The sequence below is a fragment of the Pleurodeles waltl genome, chromosome 7 (assembly GCF_031143425.1).
Source record: "Pleurodeles waltl isolate 20211129_DDA chromosome 7, aPleWal1.hap1.20221129, whole genome shotgun sequence".
In the NCBI taxonomy this organism is placed as follows: domain Eukaryota; kingdom Metazoa; phylum Chordata; class Amphibia; order Caudata; family Salamandridae; genus Pleurodeles; species Pleurodeles waltl.
In genome coordinates, this window is record NC_090446.1 from 1,120,524,891 (window position 1) to 1,120,550,046 (window position 25,156).

Below are 25,156 nucleotides of genomic sequence, written 5' to 3' on the forward strand. Positions count from 1 at the left end.
TTAGCCTTTCCACTGGAGGTGTCAGGAAGCATGGCTGTTTTATACTGAATAAATCACAAGATCCTAGGTTTTGCCCAGGGTCGGCTTGGGGCAGAAAGCAGACAGATGTTGCGAGGGAGATTGCAATGCCTTACCGGTTGATGCCAAGCATCAACCTACGCACTAGCAGTGGTCCCAGCAACAAATGTCTACATTACCAGTGTCCTGACAGGGCTGGGCCCTTATCTCATCTATAGTGGTACCCAGGAGCAGGCTGTGCTGTCACAGTGGTGGGTTGGGAGTGGCTCGAATACCCTTTTAGTGCCAGGGTGATGCAGATACCAGCCCAGGTGGCTGCAAGGGGGGAGACTCTGCCTCACCTGCGGTGGTGCCTAACCAACAACAGATGAAGGGGTGGCTCAGCCTTATGACTAGCAGTGCACGAATGGTGGCTATCCCTTACGGGACATGATGAGAGAGGGTGTCTCTGATGAGTCCGTTTTGGGAACAAGTAAAAGACTGATTACCAGCAATGGCGTCAGGGATGTGACTCTGCCATGCCTGCGGTGGTTGCCTTACCACAAAAGCTGCGGGGTGGCAGGCGCCTCCTTAACAAGAGAGGTATGAGTACTTTGAGCTTTCTCATAGGAAAGAGCAGAGCATGGAGGGGCCTTTGCTGGACCTGGAATATGACAGGAAGAAAGAGCCTTACTGGGGCTGGCACTAGAAGAGGGATCAGCTGTACCAACAGTGGTGCTGGCGAGGGGGCTCTGGTTTACCAAGTGTGGTGCTGAGAATTGGCTCTCCCATACACTGGAGTGGTATGGGGGAGCAGGCTCAGTCATATCCAGGAGGGTGCTGGGGAGGCATCTCTACTTCATCAGCCGTGATGGCTCTTGACACACCCTGGTAAGGCGGCTCTGGCATAAGAGATGGTTTGAGGAGCATTCTTGACTCCACGCGCAGGTTCAGAAGTGGCACCACCAGCAGTGATGTAAAGGCTGGAGCTCTGCTATACCAGCAGTGCTGCTTGGGAGGTAGTCCCCCCTTTTTCCAGAGATGGGGTGGGAGGAGACTGTACCCTACAATGGTTGTTGCCAGGATGTGTTGCTCTCTTACACTGTACACTAAACACCGACAGAGATTCTAGACGCCTTACATGTGCCACAGACGGTGTCACATCTCTTCACTTGACTTGAGCGTACTATATAAGGACCTCCTTCTGGAGCGCAACAGCAGTCAGGTGACGGGGATGTGGGAGCACGTCAATGAAATCTGAACCTAGAGCTTGTCTGGTGGAAATGGTGCTACTGCGGCCTAACAGTCTAGTCAAGAACAAAGCTACACAATGCACTTCACTGCAGGCGAGACACGAACTGGCCACACACGGGCTGTCTAACAGAGCACCAACTCAAGGTGTGCATTAGAGATGTTGCAGAATGGTCAAAAGCTGCTGAGATACGAAAGGCAATGTATAGAGCGAACGCAAAACTGCTAGGTGGTCTTTGGGGTTGGAAACAAGAGACCAGCTACACCCACCGATTCTCACCCTCCTTGAGAGACTCACAGTATAAAAACTAAGCGATATAAAGTATATTTAGATTTAAATGCTTACAATTATTATGTATCTGCTGAATATCCTGGTATGCTTAATGACCAATATATTCAATTATTTGGACCACCTGCCTGGTGGGAAAGCCATTACTGGTGTTATGTTTTAATGAAAACCAACTAGAAATTTATAAAAAAGAAAAATAAAGCCGAGGCATCAGGTAAGTGGCTCTGGTGTACTGGCGTTTTGGGGTGGGGGTACTATGTACTGCCATGGCCGCTCTTACGAGGAAAGGCGCATAATAAGTGCGGCAGATGGATCGAGGTGGGTGAGTGCAGATGAGAAGTGCCTGTGATGAGCTGGGGTGAATTCAGTGATGGTGGCTGCTCCCTTTTACAACTAACACATTTCTGATGTGATGAAGCTGGTGCGCCTGAGACAGTTTCTATTGGGTATTGTGCGTTGTGTTCTGATGACAAGGGATCGAGTTGTTAGCCAAAAAAATACAGGCCAAGGCAACGGAAGTGAGAATTTTGGAGAAGGGAAGTGCGAGAAGAGAGCAAGGTCTCTGATAGCCCAGGATGAATGGATGAGATGAGGGAGGTGAATAGTTTTATTGACTGGATTAACTGTAGATGATGGGGCGCTGAACTGCGAAGGGGGTGCAGTGTGACTGAGGGGTGCTCCTGCTGTAGAGGGAGGGCGGTGGCTTGGTATGCAGTGCAGTGAGGGTTTATCTAATCATCCAATGCAGTGATACTGGAGAAGAAAGCGCCCTTCCGAGCTGATAGTTGGGGGTGCGAGGCAGGAAGGCCTGGTGCAGTGCCGCTGCCTGTGTGTACACACGCTGTGGGTGAGGACAGTGCAAGGCACAGTCTTATCCCGGGCTGAGGTGCAGAATAGCTCCGGCAGGACTTGTCTGAGTAACTGAGGATTTTCTGTGGTCTTTACAACATTGATGAAGGAGTGCTCACTTCTTAGCTACCATAGATTGAATAAGTGGCAAGGTCCTAGATGTTGTCACGGCCGAACTGGGACAGAAAGTATACCCAGCCAGGCACCAAAATTGAAGTGGCCTCCATTATTAAATTATAAAGCTTTAAAAAAAAGCTAAAAAAAAAAAAAAGTGGCCAATGTTTTCAAATTGAAGCAGATTTTAACATGTAAAGACACACTGTATAAGTGTTTGCAATGTATGAGCCCTACGGGTATTTGCGCTTGTTGCAAGTAATGTTTGTATTAATATAAGGCAAATAAAGTAAAAACCAAAAGACCCAAAACGGACACACAAACAGCCAAAAAACCGGCCTACACACCGACCTGTGAGACCAGGCCATCGGGCACTGCCCGGCTGCCCCACGCTAGCATACCGTTGCTCTGGAGGTCGTGAAACGTTAGAAGAGGAGGCACCAGGTAGCTCTGGAATAGCCCTTATGAGGTAAAGTGTGGGTTCTGTCCTACCAGGGATAAGGCGCAGTCCTGCCACTCGTGTTACTGCAGGGCGGGTGACACCAGGAAGGAAGAACTGTCCTGTCAGGGCTTCTGTTATGTACTTTACAAGTGCTGACTGAGGGGAGGCGAGATCTGCCTTGAAGGGGGCGGGTGATGAGGGATGGCGGAAGAAAGGACAGAATTCTGCTATTCTAAGGGGTGGTTTCAGACAGGTGTTTTTCTGCCTTGCCAACAGTGATCCTAGCCATAACAGGAGTGGTAACAGGGAGTAGGGTACTTTGTATGAGAATGGTGTCGGGGGGTGGCACAGCCCAAACCAGGTTGGAGACGGTGATGGATTTGCCTTTTCAGGGAGTGCCTGATGGGTGGTATAAAATTCACTTGCTTCTAATGATGTGATAGCTTAAAATCTGTTCGGCACAATGTTCCCATCTAGTGGTTAAAAGCGGAATTATCTTTCCAGTGGTAACTTTCGCTTGAGATTCATCCCTGTAATAACCTTGCATACCTTTAGAAATTGTTAAAAAATCGCAACATGAATATTCGCGAATCCCAAGGTACAAAACCAGTAAGGCACGCACGTACGTTTTCTTTCTTTTGCCGAGCATTGCTTTAAACAGGTGGTTACAGTCCAGCTCTCAAACGCAGCGTGACCCCTTAATTTTTGCAGTTTGAATACCAGCCATCTACAGCAAATTTGCAAAGCAAAATCTGCCCTACCGTGGTTAGTGCTGCTAAGAAATCCGAGCCTCAATAGAGGTGGTGCCAGTAGCGTTTTTTTTAATGATTTTACCAGATATGGCACGTGCAGGGAGATGCGGCTGGCGGCTGACTTACCCGGGGTGGCGATGAGGCTGGTCTTCAGCGTGCCAGGCTCAGCTGGAGCAGCGGGCCTGGAGCCCTCCATCGAGGCCCCTTCCTGGGAGTTGGTGCGGGAGATGGGCTCAGGGGTCTTCTTCTTCCGCTGAAGGGCTTTCTGGATGGAAGGCGGGTCTGTTGGCAAGTTGGCCAGCTGGTGAAAGACGTTTCTCTTCCGGATAATGGCGTAAACCAGGCTGGAATTGCCTTCAGCGCCAAAGACACAAGCAAGGAACAAACATGAACGATATTTGTTAGATCAGAAAGCTAAGTCCAAGTAATGGCCAGTCAGGGCTGAGTGAACTGAATAGAGTCAGAACATGTAAAAGAACAGAGGGCCTACGTACCATCAAACTGATACTGGATGATGTTGTTGAAGACCTCCAGCAGGAAGAAGACCAGATGGTGGTTCTGCACTGCGGAGAAGAGGAACCAGCTGGTGGAGAAGGCCTCAAGAAGGTGCAGCAGCTTATTGGCAGCCACCATGGAGAGGGACTTCAGGTACGGGGACACTGCGGCAAAGAGTGCGAGTAGAGGATGAGGAGGAGAGAGAAACAGGCGGGAAGGGTCGAAAGACAAGGGAGCAAATTGTAATGAGGCGGAGTATGTGGGAGGGAGAGTGATTTGCAGGTAAAGACCAAAGTGATAAGAGGAGAGAGCAGTGAGAAGGTGGGATAGAGGTAAAGTAGAGAAAGTGACAGCAGAATAGATTTTTTTTTTTTGTATCTGCAACAAGAATTTTAGATTCTGTTAAGGACACAGATGCTCCGATTATGCTTCTCAATCTTTACTACTCAAAAACAGCAGCCAGTGAATAAACAGTGAACACAATACATGTCCCCTGAGGCTTTGAACCACGCCTCTATAAACCCATCAATAGTCTTTGGTATCGTATTCAAAATAGCAAGGCACCATCTTTCCTGCCTCCTTCTTTGCGAAAACACGCAGTCCAAGGAATAAGAACCATGTCCATAAAAGGAATGCAAAACAGTTAAAACGACTCTCAACAGAGAGTTACCAAAGTTCAGCATGACACAACCACGACTGAAGAAAATACGAAAACAGCAACTGGAAACATAAACACAGTTCAAGGTAACAGCCTACCACAGGCATTTCATTCTTGTTTGGATTCAGAGTCTAAAAAGAAAAGTAAAATGAATCCCATCCCAGCACCTAGAGAATCACAAGGGTGGCCCAATAAAATCAATCAACCTGTGCTTGGGGTTAGAACGTCTTGGAGGACCTTGGCTGAAGTGGCCGAACGTCCTCTGCTACCGCTGGCCCGGTCAAAAAGAATGTAGAACACACGTTTCAAAGAAGACCGTGAATTGTCAAGAGAGGTGAAACTATTAACAAATTTGGCAATGTCTTTAACAAACCGGTTTTCAAACAACTGTCTCTCCGCCAGGGGGCCCGGTACAGCAGTTGCCAGTTCAACCGATTGCAGCAGCACCGACTTGCGGCGTTCCGTGGCTAAAGCGCAATTCTTGTTGACCAAGAGGCAGATCGCTAGTTGGGTCCAACCAGCCAGCACCTCAGGGTGAATGTGGGCACCTGTTTACTGAGCTTGTAGGGCCAATTCAAGAATTTTTACCAAAGGGCCAGAGATATCAAGGAGCTTATCCTGGCAAGCCCGGAGGGCTCTATCTATGCCCTGTTTGGGGTCTTTGTTGAATTTTTTGAGGAAGGTCAACATCAAGGCATCAATGTCAGGAGTGAGAGCAGTTTTATAAGGTAGATCTGGCCGAGGACATTCCGACTCAAGTCTGGATCTGACTTCTTTGTCAAAACCCTTGCGTAAATTCAGGTGTATGTAATTGACCACCACAGGAGCAGGGGTCCAATCGGAGGATCAGGATGCACAATTGCAGAAGGGCCAAAAGTGAAGGGAGTGGGAAGGGAAGGGGGAGCGTTTGAGTTTCTTGGAACGCTTGAAAGCGTGTGACGTCTGAGAAGATGAGGAATCAGAATCTGAGTCAGTTGCCTGGGAAGGTGCGGGGGGAGGACAGGATGTGGTCCCTGCACTGTAGGCATGAATAGTATCTGCTCATTGGGTCGCTTTACAAATGACCTCTGAGTGCGGCCAAGAAGGAGCTGAGGGGGAAGAGGAAGGGCGAAGGTAGGGACCCCCAGATGAGGGAGGAGAATGGGAGGAATGTCCTGCGAGCTCATCTGAGCACTTAGAAATGGGATGGAGGGCTGAGTGGAGGGCTTTGTCGGTGGATTTTTAGATGGATCTGTCAATCACTGCTTCCATTCCGTCACCATAATGATAATCTCCGCCCTCATAAGGGTCGTAGCTCTCAAGGCCTTGATCAAATGTCTTGTATTCAGACATGGTCATAGGAGGGAAAAGACACCTCACACTCAGAGTCCCCAGAAGGAAACAAGGGTCTTACAGAAATACATTTAAAAGGAGGGGGGCAGGACAGACCCTGAATGTAATGATTACAGCCCTGCCCAGCTCAGGGATCAGCATGTCAAATGGGAGTACTAGCTGGCGTCAAAATAGGATTGTGCACAAGCAAGGACTTTTAAAGATGGCAAAACCCAGAAAAGTTTTACTGTTTAGCCAAATAGAGTCACAAAGTCAAAATGCACAGAAATACCCAATTCTTGCAGCCCAGGGAGAGGCGGCACCAGTGTCTACCAAGGGAAGCTGGCGGGCGAAGAGAGACATGCCGGCAGCTTTCCAAGACGCCGGTGCTCATAGCCCAATAGGGCTCTACACGCAAACTCGCTCCGGAGAGAAGTTGCTGCACACTGCGGCTGCGCAAAGTGGCATTAGGAAGGAATCACAATAAAAGACAAAAGGCGCAACACGTGCCGAGGCAGAGAAACGGCTCGCCGGACGCACAGCGGTCGCACGATCGAATCGTGCGTGTAGCGCTACCAGCAAGCACCCTGCTAAAGGAAAAAATAGGAAGGAACCAGCAGAAAAGGGCACTGAGAGCGCTCGCAACACACCATAAACAATGTTACACATATAATAGGCCCCAAAATGAAGCAAAATACAAAGGTACTTATCTCAGCTGTGGAACAGCAAAGAAAGAGGCAGGAAAGATTGTACCCTGCTATTTTGAATACGATACCAAGAGACTATTGGTGGGTTTATAGAGGTGTGGTTCAAAGCCTCATGGTACGTATAGTGTGTTTACTGTTTTTTTTTTTTTTTACTGTTTTTTTATTGGCTGCTGTTTTTTAATAGTAAAGATTGAGAAGCCGAATCGAAGCCTACGGTACTGTCATAGAATTAAGAACAGAATGGTGAATTGAAAGAAACAAACAGCAACAAGGTATATAACACGTAAATTAGGTAGAAGAAAAGTAAAATTCATCTGTTCAGATAAAATCTGAGTTAAGCCCACACAAATCACCAATTCGATCAACATGCTCGATGAGAATTCCTAATTTTGTGAGCAGGCATTGCCGCCTACTGGAGGAGCCTGGGACTCACTACCTGTACATAAGCAGTGCCATTTGCTGCAAAAAACGTTGATTTACTACCGTGTGTGGAGAGTGCCATCTGCTGGAACTGCCTGGGAATTCGCCATGAGTTTTACATAAAAACTATGGCGTCCTAGGGGAGGCAGGAAGCCGCTGGCTAGTGCACCTACCCGACCGAACTGCTTAGGTTTTGTGATTTATGTTCATGTGTGTTTAGACAGCACTCTTTAAAAAAAAAAAAAAAAAATGAGTTTTGCTATTCTGTGCAACCTTACCCATAAATCGCAACTTTCTGGAGAAGCCATGACGTTTACGTTTGGTATGGAGGTCGTGTTACTAGCGATGGGCCCCTCAGTAGCCCGTCTAGCCTTTTCTGTATGTGGCTATACCCCCACATGCTGAAGGAGCCTGGGATTCACTACCCTGCGCAGAAACAATAGCACCTGCATGAGAAAGCCCTGCATTCCCATCCTTATAATAGTGTTCCCCAGGAAGAATATTCCCTCTGGCACCGAGCTCCAATATATTTGGAAGAGAAGTCTACATCAGCCCTCCTGCCAGCTGCTGTACCAACAAGAGGCCAGGGCGTAGCTTCGGGGATGTTCGGGTGTTTCACCCCCCTTATAAATATATTTTATGATAAACAGCTGAATTCAAGTGCTTTCAGTCGGGCACTGTGAGATGTCCGTCGGATTTCAGCAGGAATTTGTGCATACACACAGACATAAAATCACACGCACGCCCACTATCTGAAAGTCCTCAAAAATGTTGGTTATTTTACACTCATTGCTCCTACCAAACTGTATTCCCCTCCCTTTCCACTGCCCCATAGGCCCCTCTCATGCACTCTGCTTGTGTTATATTGTATTTAAACATTATATGCTAGCCTGACTTTCGGATAGCTACGCCCCTGACAAGCACTCAGTGGATACTGCCGGGTGCCAGTGCTCCCCCAGCAACGACGCCTGCTCGGTGCTAGCTCTGGTGCGTCGTGAGATGTTACAGGGAGGGTGTGAGAGAGAGAATTACGGAGTACATCGGTGGGAAACGTCAGGAAGAATTAAGGAATCCGAGTCTGGGTGACTGGATCGGATGAAGCAACGAGTCCAGAGACGGCTGCACGGAGAGGGAAAGGCCAGTCAACCGGTGGATGGAGGAGGCTCACAATGATTTTATCACAAGGTGTAGTGTGCAAGAGTGTGTTACACACAGGACGAGCACAGCACCCGTCTCTGAGAGCCTTCCCGGGCTCACAGGCACAGGCCGCTCCCGCCCTCGGCACGCAGTGGCTCCTTCGTGACCGCACACATAGACAGACACCACTCACGTGGCTCATCCCTTTCACACAGCCCCGCTCCAGGCCCTCCGCATGAGGGTGGGGTGGAGGACCGTACCTACCGTTCACCACGATGGTTAGGAGGCAGTCAAAGAGAGGCTGCAGCCGCTGGTGGCCACTCGTGATGATCTTGTGAAACACCTGAGGAAAAGTGAAAAAACGCGTTAAAGCAGCGCTAGGTGCAACCCGGGGTCCAAGAAAAGGTACCGAACCCGCCAGATTACTAGAACATTACAATCCCAAAATTAAAATGTGAAAACAAGTATTGTTACAATATCACATATGTATGTCTATACGTATGTATACATTAGGACGCTGCTATCGCACAAAATGCAGTGATATAAACATCCATATGTCACACAGAACAGAAATATGGAAACTTCACAAGAAACTGAAATATTGAAAATATTTCACCATTCCTTGTGAAATACGGCTTTCAAAATCTAAATTACAAACAATGCAGCCTTTTTAGGCTTATGTCACTTCTCTGCACGCGCCCTAGCCGTGGCCTGCTCTGCATACCTCAGGTCTGGCTTCCACTTCAGGACGCCCACACTGATAACATGGTGGTCACTAGCACACACCCATGCGCCTAGAGACAAGAACTGGCCGGTGATTGGCTGTGCTGCCGACCAGCGCCGCCAATCAGAGTGAGCTTGACTATAGGGCCCTGCTACTAGGTGGCTGGCCTGAGCCTTTCAGATTGCCCCACAACGTCAGGAGATGAGAACTACCTATATTCTTACAGGCACTCTCACCTATCACAATACAGCTTTTGCTAGTGCATTACATTTTGATGCACAACATGTTTTCGTGGTTATCACTGACTTGATTTTTGGTTTTCATACAGGATAAGATTTAGGATTTTTTGTTAATAACTGGTAATTGTGTGACGGTTAAGAGTGATAGCGCTTTACTCATTTCTTGTCATTAAGCTAATTTATTGTACTTTTAACTACATCGACATATTCTTTACCACGCTTTCTTTATTCTATGATTGAAAATATTTACCATTTACTAAGCCAGGACTAACTCTGACACTGACATTATAGATACATATACTGTATTATTTTTTAAATTAACTGCAGTTTGTACCCAGAAGTTCAATTCATGTCGACCTTGATACTGAATGGACATTAATGTCGGGTTCACACGCAGACACATTCTAGAGCACTAAAGTTCAATCTATGGACATTCTATGTGATTTACAACTCGGCTACATTGGGACAGGTTGGAAATTTCAGTACAGAAAGATTTCCATAATGTATTTGTATTTTAACATCAATTTTTGCTGCAGTCCCTACATTATGTTTTTTTTGTGGCTGTAGCCTGGTGGCTTTTTCTCTCATGGATGTAAATATCTGAATTTAAGGGAGTCTATGATCACACTTTTTCAAGTCATGGGGCTACCAAATCCAATGACGAAGCACGTGTCTTTAAAAAAGATCATTACAATTTCATGAACAGCGAACGTGATTATTAACCTAGTATTTTGCTATTGTGGCAAAGGACAGAAAATATATTTTTTTCTAAAATGTACAATTAAAGCAGCATTTCCATTATAACTGGGATCTGAGTTCAGACAAAATTATCAAAATTAAAGAAATCCGGGAAACACAAGGGAGAGAGGAAACTAAACCCCACGCCTTGCATGGCACTAATCCTGAAAAAGCGCAACTGGAATAACAGAAAATGACCTTCTAAATGCCATTCACCCATTACACACAGTCCCAAAGCAGTTGCAGACATCCCACAATTTTATTAATCTCACTTAAGTACACCATGACCCCCTTAATGCCATGCGCCTCATTGGAGCATGTTCTGATGCTCTTCAGAAAGACCCATTACAAAACAGAATAGGGATACTTGCTCAAAAGAACCAAAAAGCACATTTGATTCCATGGAGTATATTTGATCCTGATCCTTCATACAAGTGGCATAGACACACTACCTCTGCACAGCCTTTCATAGGATACAGCTGTGGCCCCACAGACAGGGCATGGCTAAAGGCCCCCACGGTGCTGGCACGATACTCACCACAATCAGCAGGTCAGCATGAGTGCCGGTGAAGACAGGGATATCCATCGGCACACGCACGGAGTATGGCTTGTTCAGCCGAACCCCAAAGTTGCGCTCCCCACTCAGCAGCAGTAGGATGAAAACCCCAATGTGCATTAAACCAACACGAGCTGCAGAAAATGTGAAAGGATTAGGAACTTCTTATAAACAAAAATCACCCATCCCGAAATGTGTTTTAAATATATCTATAGAGGATAAATTACATTTTTGCAGGTTTATTCAACAACGTGAAACATACAATTTATTTGTATGTAGGTTCATAGTGACACATCTCACCAGGAGCTGATCTTTTACTCCCCAGCCCAGCACACGTCCTTCTGATCCATCCAAATGGATCTTGGAAAAGCTCTCGTTAACAAGCACTATATCCAGTCACAAATCCACCAAAAGTCAGCAGAGATAGCACAGTACAGTACAAAAGCATAAACACCAGACAAAATACATAAATCATCTGTTTTTTAAAGAAGCAACACAATGATAATAAACAACTTAAGGAGAAAAAGTATGAATGAACCATACGTCTTTGGCATTCACCCTATCCCCCAAAAGGCCAACCCAATAGATCATGCAATGAATGTAAAACCAACAACCTTGCACAACGTATCAACATACAACAACATGAAACATACATCGCCTTTGTACAAGATACGTGGTGGGCAGAGCACGATAAGTGGCAGGAAACAATCCACAACATCACTCAAAAAGGCACATTACCTAAAACATGAATACAGAGAGCCCTGACCCTCTATATGGCACACACACTTTCTAAAGTCACCATACTGCAAAGGTATACCTGTGCCCACCACCTGAAGTGGAGCGTAACTCCTAGCTAAACCCCTACACACCCAGAAAGCATTAAACAGGTGAAAACCAAACGTGGAACAATATAAAAACTAGCCAAGATTCGACACCGACAACAACCACAGACAAACAGGCTAAGGCTTGACACACCTTATGACCTTGGAATTCGTCAAAGCTAAGCAAGCCTTGCAGCTACATTATACTGGCCACACGCTGCAACCACAGAAAATCAGAATCAAACACACCTTGAACCCATATAACAAAGTTATAGTAAAAAAAACTAGCACACAGCGAACACTAGTAATTATTAGAAAACCATCCAGAACAGGGCATGATTTTTCAATGCACCAAACCAAATTTGCTATCTAACTGCTTACACTGCAAGCAGCATCTAATAAACATCGATGACTTTAGGACTGATGGGTAAGGAAGCACGCCATTTTCTTCAGAGTGCCCTGTGGCAGCAATGATGGTGGCGATCCCTGGAAAAAGCTGCTCAGTGTGAAATTCAGATTTCATTCTAAGAAGGGATGAGTTTTGGGCCATTCTCTCCACTCCAGCACCAGTAGATGCACTCATGTAGGCGTCATCCCCGGATGGGCCCATGGCATGTGGAACTTACACTGATCCGCACGGGCATCATTTAGAAAGAAAAGAATTGGGACAAGGACATCCAGAACATCACTGCTCTTCAGCACAAAGAACAGGAACTTCTGCAAAAGAGCGAGAAAGACAACAGTGAAACAGAGGCTGAGCTCAGTGACAGATTGAGACTGCAAAGTGGTTCCTCAATCTCCCACCAGACTTTCCGCTGCTCAATTAGCAGCCAAGACCTTCCCCCTTCACTGTTTATAATGGCAGAGCCAAAAGCCAACCATCACAAGCAAAATACAAAGAACATTCAAAGCTATTTTGCTATGGTATGCCTCATATCCTTTATTGTGTCATACTAAGACAGGCCAGAGTTAGCCTTCAGATCTACCTCCTACTACCCAATTGCTCAATATTCACAGACACTTTTACCCATTTCTCTTTACCGCCCACGTACCTTGTTGAAGTCACAGAGCTTCCAGAAAAGGACCAAAAGTTCCTGGTGAAACTGGATCTTCTTAGCAGAGTTTGGCAGGTAGGTCTGGGTTAAGGGGTTCGACAATAGGCGAGCAACTCCCTTTAGGATAAACTGGAAATCCTAAGGGTGGAAAGCGAAACAGGAAGTAAATACAAAGAGATACTGCAAGGCCTAGTGCACAGGGCTAGGGCGACAATTTAAGTAAAAGAAACATGGTTAGCATCAGTGACAATGGTTCACATGCGACTTTATTCTATACATGTCTGTTGGAATAATCCTGCATCATCGGGCGAACCTCCAAAATGGTTTTAAATACAGTCTAGCTCGTACTCATACCTTCATTGTTGCTTTTAGTCAGTCTCCCTTTTTTAGGCTGGCTTAGCGCATTTTCATGCACAGCACATCATCAGTCATCACAATTTTTACCAGTGCAAGAACTTTGCACCAACAACGTTCATTGCTGTCAGAATTGAGTGTTTTAGAAGCATTCAAATGCTCTTTAGATAATTTTACTTTTATGTTGAAAAAGTGCTGTTTCCTAATTGGTTCTGGTGTTTGTCTCCTTGTACTACAAACACTGAAACTTGAATTCCACGAGTGTGGGTGTAGCTTAAGTTTCTCTGAGTGCCTCGATTTGTTAGCCTTGAGCAAGCGCCAATAACACCGCATAAGATGGAGATGTTCCCTTGCTTTATCAGGGCCCAAGAATCAAGGGTGGTGAGAGAACACCACTGGAACACGTGCAATAGCAGCTCTCCACAGACATGCGCAGTGGGCTCCATGCACACATACATACACACACAGCCAGGCCCCTTTCTGTCCTGTTGTCGCATTCCTCCATCAGTTCCCCGACAAAAAGAGCCAATGGGTGGAAGTAGGGTGTCAGGAATATTTACGAACACTGGATTGGATGCAACGGAGTCACCACGAAAGTAGCTTTACACTACTCATCTGTCATGGCTCTGTCGTACTCGCAGCCACTTGAGCCGACTCCCAATCAAGATGAGCAGCAGAAGAAAGCGGGGAGAAACGGCAACATCGAGCTTCCAGCGTCCTGGCAACTGAACATGCGTAGCACCTGCGGAGTAGGCCACACAGCTCTCTTCATGGAACCACAGATAGAACACTCTGCCGTAGTCACCGCGGCTCTGGTACAATAAGGATGAATGTCTGCACGAAGAGGTGAGGACTCTTGAAACAGGTTGAATATACAGGGTGATCCACTGGGCAATGTAGCAGTGGAGGTGACCTTGTTAACATCTATTGAGGGCTGACAAAGAACTGCTCGGAGAGAGTACGTTCCCTGGGACTGTTGAAGTGCAGTGCAGAGAGAATCCAACTTTGTTGTCATTAAGTAAGTACTGAACCAAAGAGACATACTCAAGCGTGTAGGAACAAGGTCTATTCATTGAGATGCAATACAGGGCTGAGGATGCGTGGTTTTTAAAAACCAATCTGGCGCAGAGAAAAGGGGCCTGCATCTTACTGATGTCATTGAGTGGAAATGGTATCCAGAAAATGTGTCTTCCAGAAGAGCCTTTCCAGGACACAAGAAATTCAAACGCCTCATGCAGATGCAGGACAGCAGGAAGCTCTTATCCCATATGACTGTCAGCTTTCTGAGAGGGAGGAAACATGGCTTCACTGGAAGAATATGTGGGCAATGGTCTCTTCCTTTATACACTTATGGGTGACAGATAGGTTTTACTTATATCGACCTAAACACCTGATTCCATTAGAATATGAAGTTGTACACAGAAAAGGTAGTGGGTTTAATGCCCAGTAGCTGTATGTAGGTTGCTTAACGTTGCATTGGCGGTTGGCTGTAGACTTTTTCAGCATCTGGACATCCAAATTCGGGCAAGGGGAATGTTTCAGGAGTGAAGGTCAACTTCTTCCGAATACTGGGTTAAGCCAAAGCATTAATTGGGAGGCACTCTCTCCTTTCATCTTGGTAAGTTTTACCTCAATTAGAGTGGGGTGGTCTTCCCTTGGTGGAAGATCAGGAGCTCCAATAACCACATCTGACCGAACTAGTCATGACAAAGCACCTCACGGTATCTGTGAAGAAAGAGGATTTGGAAGAAAGGCACAAAGAAGCTTTGCAGACCAGTCAATCATTAGGCCATTCAGGAGGTTAGGCTTAGCTGAGCAAAAAGGTCCATCTCCGGGTGAACCCAGGACCTGCAGATGAAATGAAAGATGCCCTGGCTTAGATACCACTAAAGGAGTCTGCATAGCTGTCTGCTCACTTTGTGACCTCTGGTTGACTAGCCCTTGTATGTGAGGCATAGGATGTGTCTGAAGAACTATCCCTGCACACACCTTCATCAACAGCCATCATATGAGAAGGAATCACACACCACAATGTTCTCTGCTGGAAAGGTGACACTTTAGATCCGATTCACTAGCAAAGTGTCTTATAAAGTGATTAAGGAGAGATTGCCACACTGGGTAACTAAAACCAAATTGAGCACACATCTGAGATGTCAGAGGACATAACAGGCAGCTTATCAACAACCTAGAAGCATGGGTCACTGCTCCTAAGATGGACGGAGAGATAGATGGAATGGGGTGTGTAAGATGAATCTGGGCAGTGTGCATCTGCAGCCTCGCACAAGGAGCCACTCTGATGCATGAACCAGAAGTGCCCAGAAGCTTCTGCCAAAGACAAGTTGTTGCAAAGGAGTCTTGAGAAAGCAATCTACATCAACCATGATCCCGCTGCACAGGAATATATGCACTAGCATGCAGGAAAACCACAGAGCACAGGCATTGAGCTAAGCGCCTGCCATTCACTGAGACGTCAGAGTTCGTTGCCTCGAGAGTTAAGTGCTAAGGGGGTGTACGGGTGCTCATCTTTCAGTTCAATAGTAAGATTAAGCACCAGGGCAGCAATAGTAACATACTTTCATGAGCCCAGCCACATGTATTGCGGAGGCCTGACATGCAGATGTGGGCAGACATGGTGAGTACAAGAACAGATGCGCAGATGCCGGCCATGCAGAGCCGGAAATCCTTATGGTGAGTACAAGGAGAGATGCAACGGAGTATTGGCATGCAAAGGTGGACAGACATGTATGCAGAGATGAACAAAGCTACAGCGAGCACAAGCGCATATGCCACCGATGCCTGGCTTGCAGATGTGAACAGCCACATGATAAGTACAAGTCATATGCCACAGGACCCTGGCAAAAAGAGGTGAACAGACATATGCTGAGTGCAAGAACAGATGCAGCAGAGGCCTGGCATGCCAAGGCGGACATACTTATGGCGAGTACAAGCAAAGATGCAGCAAATGCCCGGCATGCAGAGCTGGCGAGGTATTGCATGAGTATACGCACAGATGCCACATAAGCCTGAAAAGCACATGCAGAGAGGCAGTTAGAACAGACACGGTTGCTGCAGACGTCTGGCACACAGAGGAGGACAGACATTGTGAGTGTAGCAGAAGCTTGGCTTGCTGAGTAGGAGTAGTTTTGAAGGCACAGTCAGTACAAGCACAGATGGTGCATTAGTCCTGCACGCAGATGTGGACAGACATTCAGTGAGTACAAGCACAGATGGTGCAGAATTCTTGCCAACATGAATGGAATAGAAGCACAGATGCTGCTGAAAACTGGCATGCAGAGACAGGTAGATTTACAGAGAGTATGAGCACACATGCTACTGCAACTTTAGCTAACAGACTTGACTGACATTCAGAGTTCCGCATTAAAATGGAGGACAACTGCTGTACACAATAAATACTTCTTCCCTAGGATGGGATATCATTCTAGTTCTGCAGGCTGGGCTGAGAAATAAATACAGTATCTGTTATGAATCAATCGTTCTGCTTTCGGGGGATGCTGTACATGGACCAACTGCAGTCTTTGTATGACATCTGCCTACTTCCTATTTCAGTACTGGGCATATTGGAAGCCCTATATTTGCTTTTATGGACTACTGATCACAGAAAGCTCTTTCCACTGTGCATTGCTGTTAATGGTAGTAGTACTGCAGTCCCTCAGGACTGGATACTTTCCTCCAGGACCTGTGAGAGATTGGAATTGTACACAACTGTGAATAGTCTCTGTTGCCACTGCTCGAGTCTCTGGTTTGTGCACTGAAGTTTGAACCTCTATGTACAGACGCCTTCTTGTCTGTTTTCATGTCCAGTTCCTGTCTTGTTCCGGGGAGAGCCTGCATCCTCTTCCTGTGCAGCTTGCTGCAGATTTCCCTCGGCCACGCATTCATCTTTCTTGTTTTCTCCGGTCTGACTGTTTTTCTACAATTAGGTGCAGCGCCTGGGCTGTTCCCTTTCTAATTGTTCCTAGTTTATCTTGGGTGGTATGTACAATCTGTAGTAATGATCCCAGAACTCACACAAATCAGACTTTACCTCACGTTTCTGAAAGTGTCTAATGCCCGATGTGTACAGGCAAAAATGTACTATTGCTGCTAAAAATTATAGGGGCAGGACAAGCAGACTGACCGAAAAAAATACATTTAAAAGACTAGTTGCCCAAAGACCGATAGTAATTACATGCACATTCAACTCTGAATCTAAGGGAGGGGCCGTCTCTTACCTCTTCACGATGGATCCTGGACAGGTAATTCACAAACAGGTTGTCCGGTCCTGGAGGCTAGGGAGCAAAGAACAACACATTTACCATTAAAGTTCTTCTGATGCTCCTAATCTGTAGGCTCGCTAGCTCTCTCCTACTACCAATCTGCGGGTATTCTGACATCTCGTGGCATGACCGAACACTGCATTAAAAAGCTGTAAGAAAACATGATGCCTCTTAGGGTGAATACATGTGTAAGTGTAGAAGGCTCCCTTTCTCTCCATCAGTGCATACATACGAACCCTCGCCAGAATCGTTCTGTGAAGAAGTATTGGCAAAGTAAATTCTTTTGGCTTTTGTCTAGCCATAGGTTTCCTCAAACCTCAGTGCAACACATAGAACAGGTTCTACAGGAGCAGCAGCAGTAGTCCAAACAACTCTTATCCCTCAGAAACTTGGGAGTTACTATTTCAGATAACCTCAAACTGGGTAAGCAAGAGGATGAAGATGCAGGGAAAACAAGCAGAATATTGGGGTAAAGAAACAAAAATTACAGCATAATGTGTCCAGTTTTAAAGACCTCGTCTGAAGTGATGATCTCTATTTGGTCTATGTATCTGGAATTTTGTTTTTAGATCTGAGGGCTTGGAGTTTGTGTCCAGTGTGTGAAACTCAAAATGCAGCAATGTCCAGTTTCTCATGCCTCACCTCTAGTATAGCTACAGCTATCAGAGGTAATATCTACCACAGACAACATCTGTGAGCGACGGTCTGAAGAATTGTGTTGAACGATGAGTGGGCACTCTAAACCAGTCTCGCGTCACAACACATCTAAAGCAATCCAGTAACTCTGCTTGATGAGAGCGTATGTAACCCCCACTGTCCCTCGGAGAACATATCCCGCTCTTCTGCCCTAAATGGTGATCTGCTGGGACAGATGTCTAGCACATTTTGTGGGGCTGTAGTGAAGTATCGAAAAGAGGCTGGTGGCTAAACAAGTTAATGAAACTGTGCCTTCTAGACCTCATGCCAGAGCGTTACATACGTTGCATGCATAAGACCTCACTTTTTCAACATGGAGAATAGACGTGGCTTAGTAGTAGTTAAACTCTGTATTTGGTTAAATAAATAACCATGAAATATATAAAACAAGATAAAAACACAATAAAAGTGCAGCTACACACATAATATAAAAGGTGCCCAATCCTTGCAAGTAACAAGACGTACCTAAAAATGGATTCAGAGTATGCAGGCATTATAAAACAAATAGATTAGGGCAAAGCCCCATGTATGTTGACAACATTCCTGAAAAAATGGCCCATGTTTACACAAATACAGATATCACCCAACATGGCAAGAACGAGCATAGCCGGTCCAACTTGGACAAACTGTGTCTTTCTCAAAATGGGAACCAAGAATGTCTTCCTTTGCAAGGTGTAGAGGCTACAGACCATGACAACATGCAAGATAGGCTGCGCTGAGGTTTTGCCACACTCACAAGGACCTAAATGGCAGTCTGTGGCCCAACCTTTAGGAAAGCTTTCAAGTGGGAGGAAAGAGTTCAGTGTGAACGAGGCTAAAAGCTGACCATGGTAAGATTTGTTCACCCCGGTCAGGTATAGTTCTATAGAGCGAACTGTTCTAATCAAACAGTAGGCCTGAACAAATGGTTTCCAGAGTTCAGTGCCCTATGGTGGCCGAAAGGACAAACATAAGGGTATGTTTAACCCACTGATAATCATCTTTAACAATGTCTGCGGGCTGCAAAAAAAGACTAGGGCAACCCAATAATGTGAAAGAAGACTCAATATAACAGCCGAGGAATAGCTTTATGATTGTCCAAGAAGAGGCAGCCCTTAATTATCAATCTATTCATTTTTGGTTCGCTCTTAAGCCAGATTAAGATCCAGCGTAATAAAGGTCTGAGTTTTATGAGGTCTGAGATATAGCAAATACCAAGCTTCTCATGCACTGCAAATGTAGGCGAACACAGAAGGACACCCAGAAACCATCTAAGAAACTTGTTTTCCTCCAACTGTATTAAACCACAGTCCTGATATCCCAGAAGGTCGCTGCCATAACCAGTGGCAGAAACAACCTAGCTTTATACATACACATGGGTCAATTCTTTGACAGGTTTCCTACCCACCCGTAAGCTAAAACGCAAAACTCCTCCACACAGAATGGTTAATGCAAGATTCTTAGATAGCATGGAAGGACCCCTGGGGATCAGTCATCCAACAGGATGCCCCGGTAGTTAAAAGAACAGACTTCGGTAATCCTGACTTTGAGTCAGTAAGGGCTCCTTTGTTTGGAGGGCTTAACTCCCAACCCCATCGTCAAGGATTTCGAATTATTCATGGACAAATCCAAACCCTCCATAAAACTGACATAGAATCCAAAAGCCGTTGAAGGCCTAATGCCGTCCCTGATATAAGTATGGCACTGCCTGCATACCGAAGGACTGGTAATGCTCGAGAGCCCACCTGGGGTAGGGGTTGGGGGGGGGGGGGGCTAATCACCTTGTGCTGCCCCCAGTGCAGCATCCAACCCATTGATATAGATAGGGAATAAAAAGTGAGTCAAGGTGCACCTCTGTCTCATACCTCTGGTAATGGGAAAACTCTTAGTGCAGGAACCATAATTCCTGAATCTAACAGAGGCAGACATACCCATGTGAAGATCCGCCAAGAAGGAACTCAAGACTTGCCAAAACCCCAACAATAGTAACAAAGACCACAGCTTTGATCAGTTCCTATGATCAAAAGCTGATGAAAGGTATATACAACCTAGAAAAAGGGTCCCCTTTTTGGCCACTGTGTACTTTTGGATCAAAAGATGCAGATTCAAGCATTGATCAATGGTGCTAAACTTAGGCCTGAGCCAGTACTGGGCATTGGTAATAATTCCCTTCTCATCAGCCCAATCCAGCAGCCTTTTTAAGGTAAACTGGCCCAGGACCTTAACTGTGGTGTCAATGAGCGAACCTGGCCTGTAACATTTTGGGTCCCCCCAGTCCCCTTTCTTAAAAACTGGAACTATAATAGATTGTAACCGGGAGTATAAGGAGCCAGAAGAGGCTGCAGCATTTAGGATGTGTGTCAGCGGGGAGCCCAAATGGCTATGCCACCGTTAAAATGATCAGCTGGCACAGCATCTAGGGTGGGCGCCTTATGACAAGACAGGCATCTGATAGCACCACTGACTTCCGGGATGGTAAAAGAAAGACAGGGCAGATTAGCAACCTGGAGGCTAGTGTTAGCAGTTGATAAGACCCTACTATCATCCAAAGAATGGGTTGAGGAAAAGTGATCAAACCACCGGGCTTCCGGTTTCACCGCAACCAAACCTGACATAGGATCCTTGGTCAAGAAGGGGTGCTTTAGGACCCTCCAGAATGTTACACAGTCATTGGTGTCACTGGCACAAACTAGCTTATCCTAGGTGTCGACCTTAAGGGACCCCTTTCTCTCCTTCAACACCCTCGTATTTTGAAATCTTAGATTCCCTCGCACCTCCCTATTTCTCAATTAATCAGGAATGCCCTAGAGCATTTCTGATTAAACCACGGGGGTTATTAGTTGCAGGAAAACCTGGGCCTGGCGCAGTAAGGGCGAGCTGAACCCCAGCACAAAGGGCCGAGAAGGCTGTAAGGACGTCTTTGAGATAAAGATCGGGGTTAAGACCACACTCTACCTCGTTACTGAATTGATCAAAGAGGGGCCCACAGAAATCGTCAGAGACGATTTTTGCCCACCTGATTTGCCTTCCCTGGTCCGAAGAGGTCAGACGTTCAGGAACAAGAGCTGAAGAGGGGATGTACTGACTCTGATGTGTTAAAACGAATGCAAGCTCTTTATGATTGCTCCAACTGGACCATTTGATGCAATAATCCACCAAAGTAGGAAGAAGAGATAATCGAGATTAAAATGTGATACCCAATGGATGGAGCCCCTCTCCCAACATAAGTGGGGGCCTACCTGGATGCTGGGGATAACCAAGTTCTGCGAGTAAATTAAACCGCTCTCCTTGAAAGGAGTGTTTGAAGTGGGTAATTGGGGACATGCCTAACGCCAAGGGATCCTGAAGTCTAAAACAGAGTCCAGTGCAAGGGTAGATGCTAAAGTCACCCAAAACCACTACCTATGCTTTTGTAGCTAAATTTAATCTCCGAGAAGTTGTAGGATTCTTAAATTCCTCTATACCCGCATCTACCTTAGAGATGACATCAGAATGAGAGAGGTTGCCATAAGGGTAATAGGCATTCACTATTAAAATCAGGGAGTCGTCAGGAAAGGTTAGAGAGACCGCCCCCACATAAGAACAAAATGTCTCCATTTCAGTCACTACAAAATAAAGTGTCAGGGAAATCAGGGTACAGAACCCGGCCTTGGTGTGCCAAGATGAAGAGGGTAAAGTAGGCCTGAAAAAATGAACTAAGTTACCTAAAAAGGGAGTGGTTGTAAGGGACCCGGTTTCCTGAAGGGCTAAAACATGGAAGGATTTAATGAAGTACAGGCAGATGGGGTCCTCAAGCCCAACTACGTTCCAAGAAAGGAACCTCAGCTGGTGCATATGATAAGTTTCTAAAGGGACACTCCCTTCCACGTGTACTTCTAAAGACTTCTTGGTCCCCTGATCAGGGCTAGGTAGGTAATCCACACCCTCCAGGGAACCCAAAGGCTCAAGTCTGTTGAAAATAGTAAAAGGGGCAAAAAGCTCCTGGCAGACCCACAAGAGGACGCAGATGGACCATAGGGGGTGGGGGGGGGGGTCTGGTTTGAAGCAAACTATGTGGCTCTAAACCAGTGAGAACAGGGCGAACAAAAGGCTCTTGATTACGCCTACCAGGTGCTGCTTGGAACGGCTGAGGGGTAAGAGGGACAGGGGAACCACTCATCATCAATCCTTCCCTGGTTTATAAAAAACAAACAAAAAAAAACAAAACAAAGGGCACAAACCAATGCCTAAGTCCACTGGGCCCTGCGAAAAGGCCAGAATTCTAGCACCAGCCCTTCTGTTATTGAAATTAACCAAAATACAGCCTCCTTTACACAGTTTTGGACTTCGGCCCACCCAATACACTCTGTGGACCATATTTAAATGCCACCATCCACCTCTACTTTCCCAGAGTGAAACACTTTGTTCCTAAGCTGATGAAACCCTTCCATGATGTCAGGTGCAATTTGGGGCACATTCACTAGAACCACTACGTAGCAGGTGCAGTCAGGCAGAAGATCGATGAGATCACACCTATGGGCAGGGGCCCTGGGACAGCTGAACGGACCTCAGTGTGTAGCCTGGCCTGAGGATCCTTCGCGATGGAAAGGGCTTCAAAAGGGGCATTTAGAGGGCCCCTTTGTATGTTAACATGACTGGGAGGCCTACACAATTGAGAAGCCTCTTGTCTTACTGGCCCAGGAGCAAGAGACGGACCAGTAGCATCTGTGGGGGCTATGAGGGCCACACCCACGGGGGCTGGTGAAAGGGTCCCCCTTGTAGGGATGTCCCCAGGGGAGGAAGAGACAATTAGGTGAGGAGGGTGGAGATTTATAGAAGAGGGGACAATAAGAGACTCCCTATCTTTAAACTTAGCCAAGAGTTCTTTTTTATGTTAACAAGGTCCAAAACCATAGTATTCAATAAGAGCACAACGTCCTTTATAAGCTTTAATTCAGTGCTAAGCCGTATAACAATATTTGTTTAGTCCAAGTAAATAAGCAGGATGAACAATCAACTCCCTGCTGGCTGGTAAAACTGGGTGAAATGATGCATTTGGGGACGTGGGAGCAAGGAGAGGAAGGGTTGATCTGGAAAGATTGAACAGGCAAGGCCCCAGCTGGCAAGGTACTCAATGAAGGAATAGTAGGAGAGGAAACAGAAGTATTAAGCCTACTCATGTGTCCTGGCTCTGTCAGTGAAATCGGTTTGAGACTAGATGGAACAATGTCACGGGAGCCACACTCCTTGTCGACGACCTTCTTCTCCTAAAACTGGGTAAGCTTGGTTTTTGCACTTCTGGAGGCGGATGCCACAGGGATCGAACGCCCAATACTAATCATGTCCTTGACTTCAACAATGAGATTGTAGATTACCTGGAGGGCACAATTTTCAGCAACGTGATGCCTTGCAGATTTAGGCCCCATCCCTGCACCCTGAGGATTATATGGGGCTTTGTGCTTACCCATTGTAGTAAAAAGGGTGAATAGGGTTAGTAAGGAGAGGGAAGAACGAACAGTCAAACAAACGTACAATGTTCTGCTAAAAAAACTCCTAACACGTATAGGAGACATCCAACAAGGCCAGGGCTTGCCAGACAAAAAGAGGAACAAATAAGACTGAACAGTATCAAGGGCCAAAGCCAAGGGGGGGTCGCCATGCCCTGACTCTTTCTGGTGCGGACGAGCACAGGATGGGCCTTGCCCTTGGCCCGGTGTGTCTTGCGCTGCAGGAGTCTCCAGAGCGCTATGCAGAGCTGTTAAAGTAGAGCCTGCGGACCTCCTCCTCCGCCCAGTGGCAGTGTGGGGCTTGTGGTCCCTGGCTCCAAGATGCAGTGTTTTGATGTCCCAGTAAAAGAAGCCACCTGCTCCCTAAACATACATTTGACTAAAGGACATGAAAAAACGAACCAGAAATAAATTGAGGAGAATGGAAATACTGTTAAAAGAAGTACACTAACTCTGAAATGACTCCTCATAGACAACATGTCCTGCATGAAAACCTAGACGCTTTCATTGTGAATGTGTTTTGTGGCTGCCTTGAAGAGACCGCAGTTTGAAATCACAAAGATAGTGTGATAGATCAAGGGTACAATGTATCTTCTTCATTACAGGCTGGTTTTCTTTGTTTTGTACTCGACTCCTCATGAGTGATTCTGGTAGTCTGCACTTTTTGTCTTACCTGCTCTAGACTACAGGCAGATAGAGTGCATTTTGTATCTTTGCTGGCAACAAGAATGCTGTACACTGCGTTTGTTTCTTAAAAACTTCAAAAAAATACTTTTTTTAAAAAAAAAGAAGCAATATCTGATATACTGGATGTCAGTCCTTTGGTGTAGTATCCAGTTCCGAAAGACATATCAGGCACAATGTGCCAAGTTCTATGGGGCACGCCTAGCACAGTATTGACAGTTCGGCGACCTCATCAGGAGTGCCGTGTCCACTTTTGAGGTCACATCTGGAGTAGTGTCCAGTGCTGTAGATCACCTCTGTAGTGTTTTGAAATGTGTAAAACATACAAACCAACGTAAGGAAAAGGCGATATATAATGAATCTAATCTAACTACAGTCTGTTCACATGCAAGCAAAACCAGTGGAAACCTGAAAAACAATGTAACAGGTTTATGAAAATACGACTAAAGCTGCTGAAACCAATATTTACAGAGTACATCTTAAAGGTTTATGATGAACGTAATAAAGCATTAAAAATGTTTTGGACTTCCCTACCTCTGCAACTAGCAGCAGCAAAGGAGACACACTTCAGCTACAAAGTCAGCCTTCTACATAGGAAAGGTTGTTTTACCCAGCAGCTTGGCACCCAGAATGGACACATTTTGTGAGAGTTCAGCACTCGTGCGCCTTATTAGAATCCGGGGTTTCACCGGTAAGAGTGTCAGGAAAGGAGTCGAGCTGAGCTTGGAAGAACGCCATCAGTTCAAAGGTCACGTGAATCAAGTGTGAAAGGGTAAAGCAGCAGTCCCACCTGAGGCATGTCTTGTCTTTGGAGGAAGCAAGTGCAGTCAGTCAGTCGAAGGTCCTTTATTGGCATCACTGGAGGAGACAAAAGGTTCCACTGACCGGTTTCTGCTGATTTTAAATGCTGCTTAGTGGATGTGTCGAAGGTCTGCTTACATGCCTGCCTCTCTCGGATATCTGAGGAACAACATAACGTTATCCATAGAGCAGGCCAAGGAACCGATACTCTTAGGCAGGGCGGTCGCAAAAACGTAGTCACTTTCTTTTGCATTGAAACACACTGAAAATGTTCCTGGCGGCTACCAGAACATCCAATTTATCAAAAGTTAGCTCCTTAAGAAC

The 25,156-nt window shown here is 46.1% G+C and overlaps 1 protein-coding gene across 1 annotated transcript in view; it reads right to left on the reverse strand.

Annotated features, from left to right (window-relative positions):
- HID1 (HID1 domain containing) overlaps nt 1-25,156 on the reverse strand; it is a 187,022-nt gene that overhangs the window by 29,943 nt on the left and 131,923 nt on the right. Inside the window, exons 8-14 of the mRNA XM_069200104.1 lie at nt 17,142-17,198; nt 12,553-12,693; nt 12,127-12,217; nt 10,662-10,813; nt 8,687-8,765; nt 4,189-4,353; nt 3,821-4,048 (exon numbers count right to left, since the gene is read on the reverse strand). Of these exons, the coding sequence (XP_069056205.1) occupies nt 3,821-4,048; nt 4,189-4,353; nt 8,687-8,765; nt 10,662-10,813; nt 12,127-12,217; nt 12,553-12,693; nt 17,142-17,198 (913 nt within the window). The remainder of the gene's footprint in view (nt 1-3,820; nt 4,049-4,188; nt 4,354-8,686; nt 8,766-10,661; nt 10,814-12,126; nt 12,218-12,552; nt 12,694-17,141; nt 17,199-25,156) is intronic.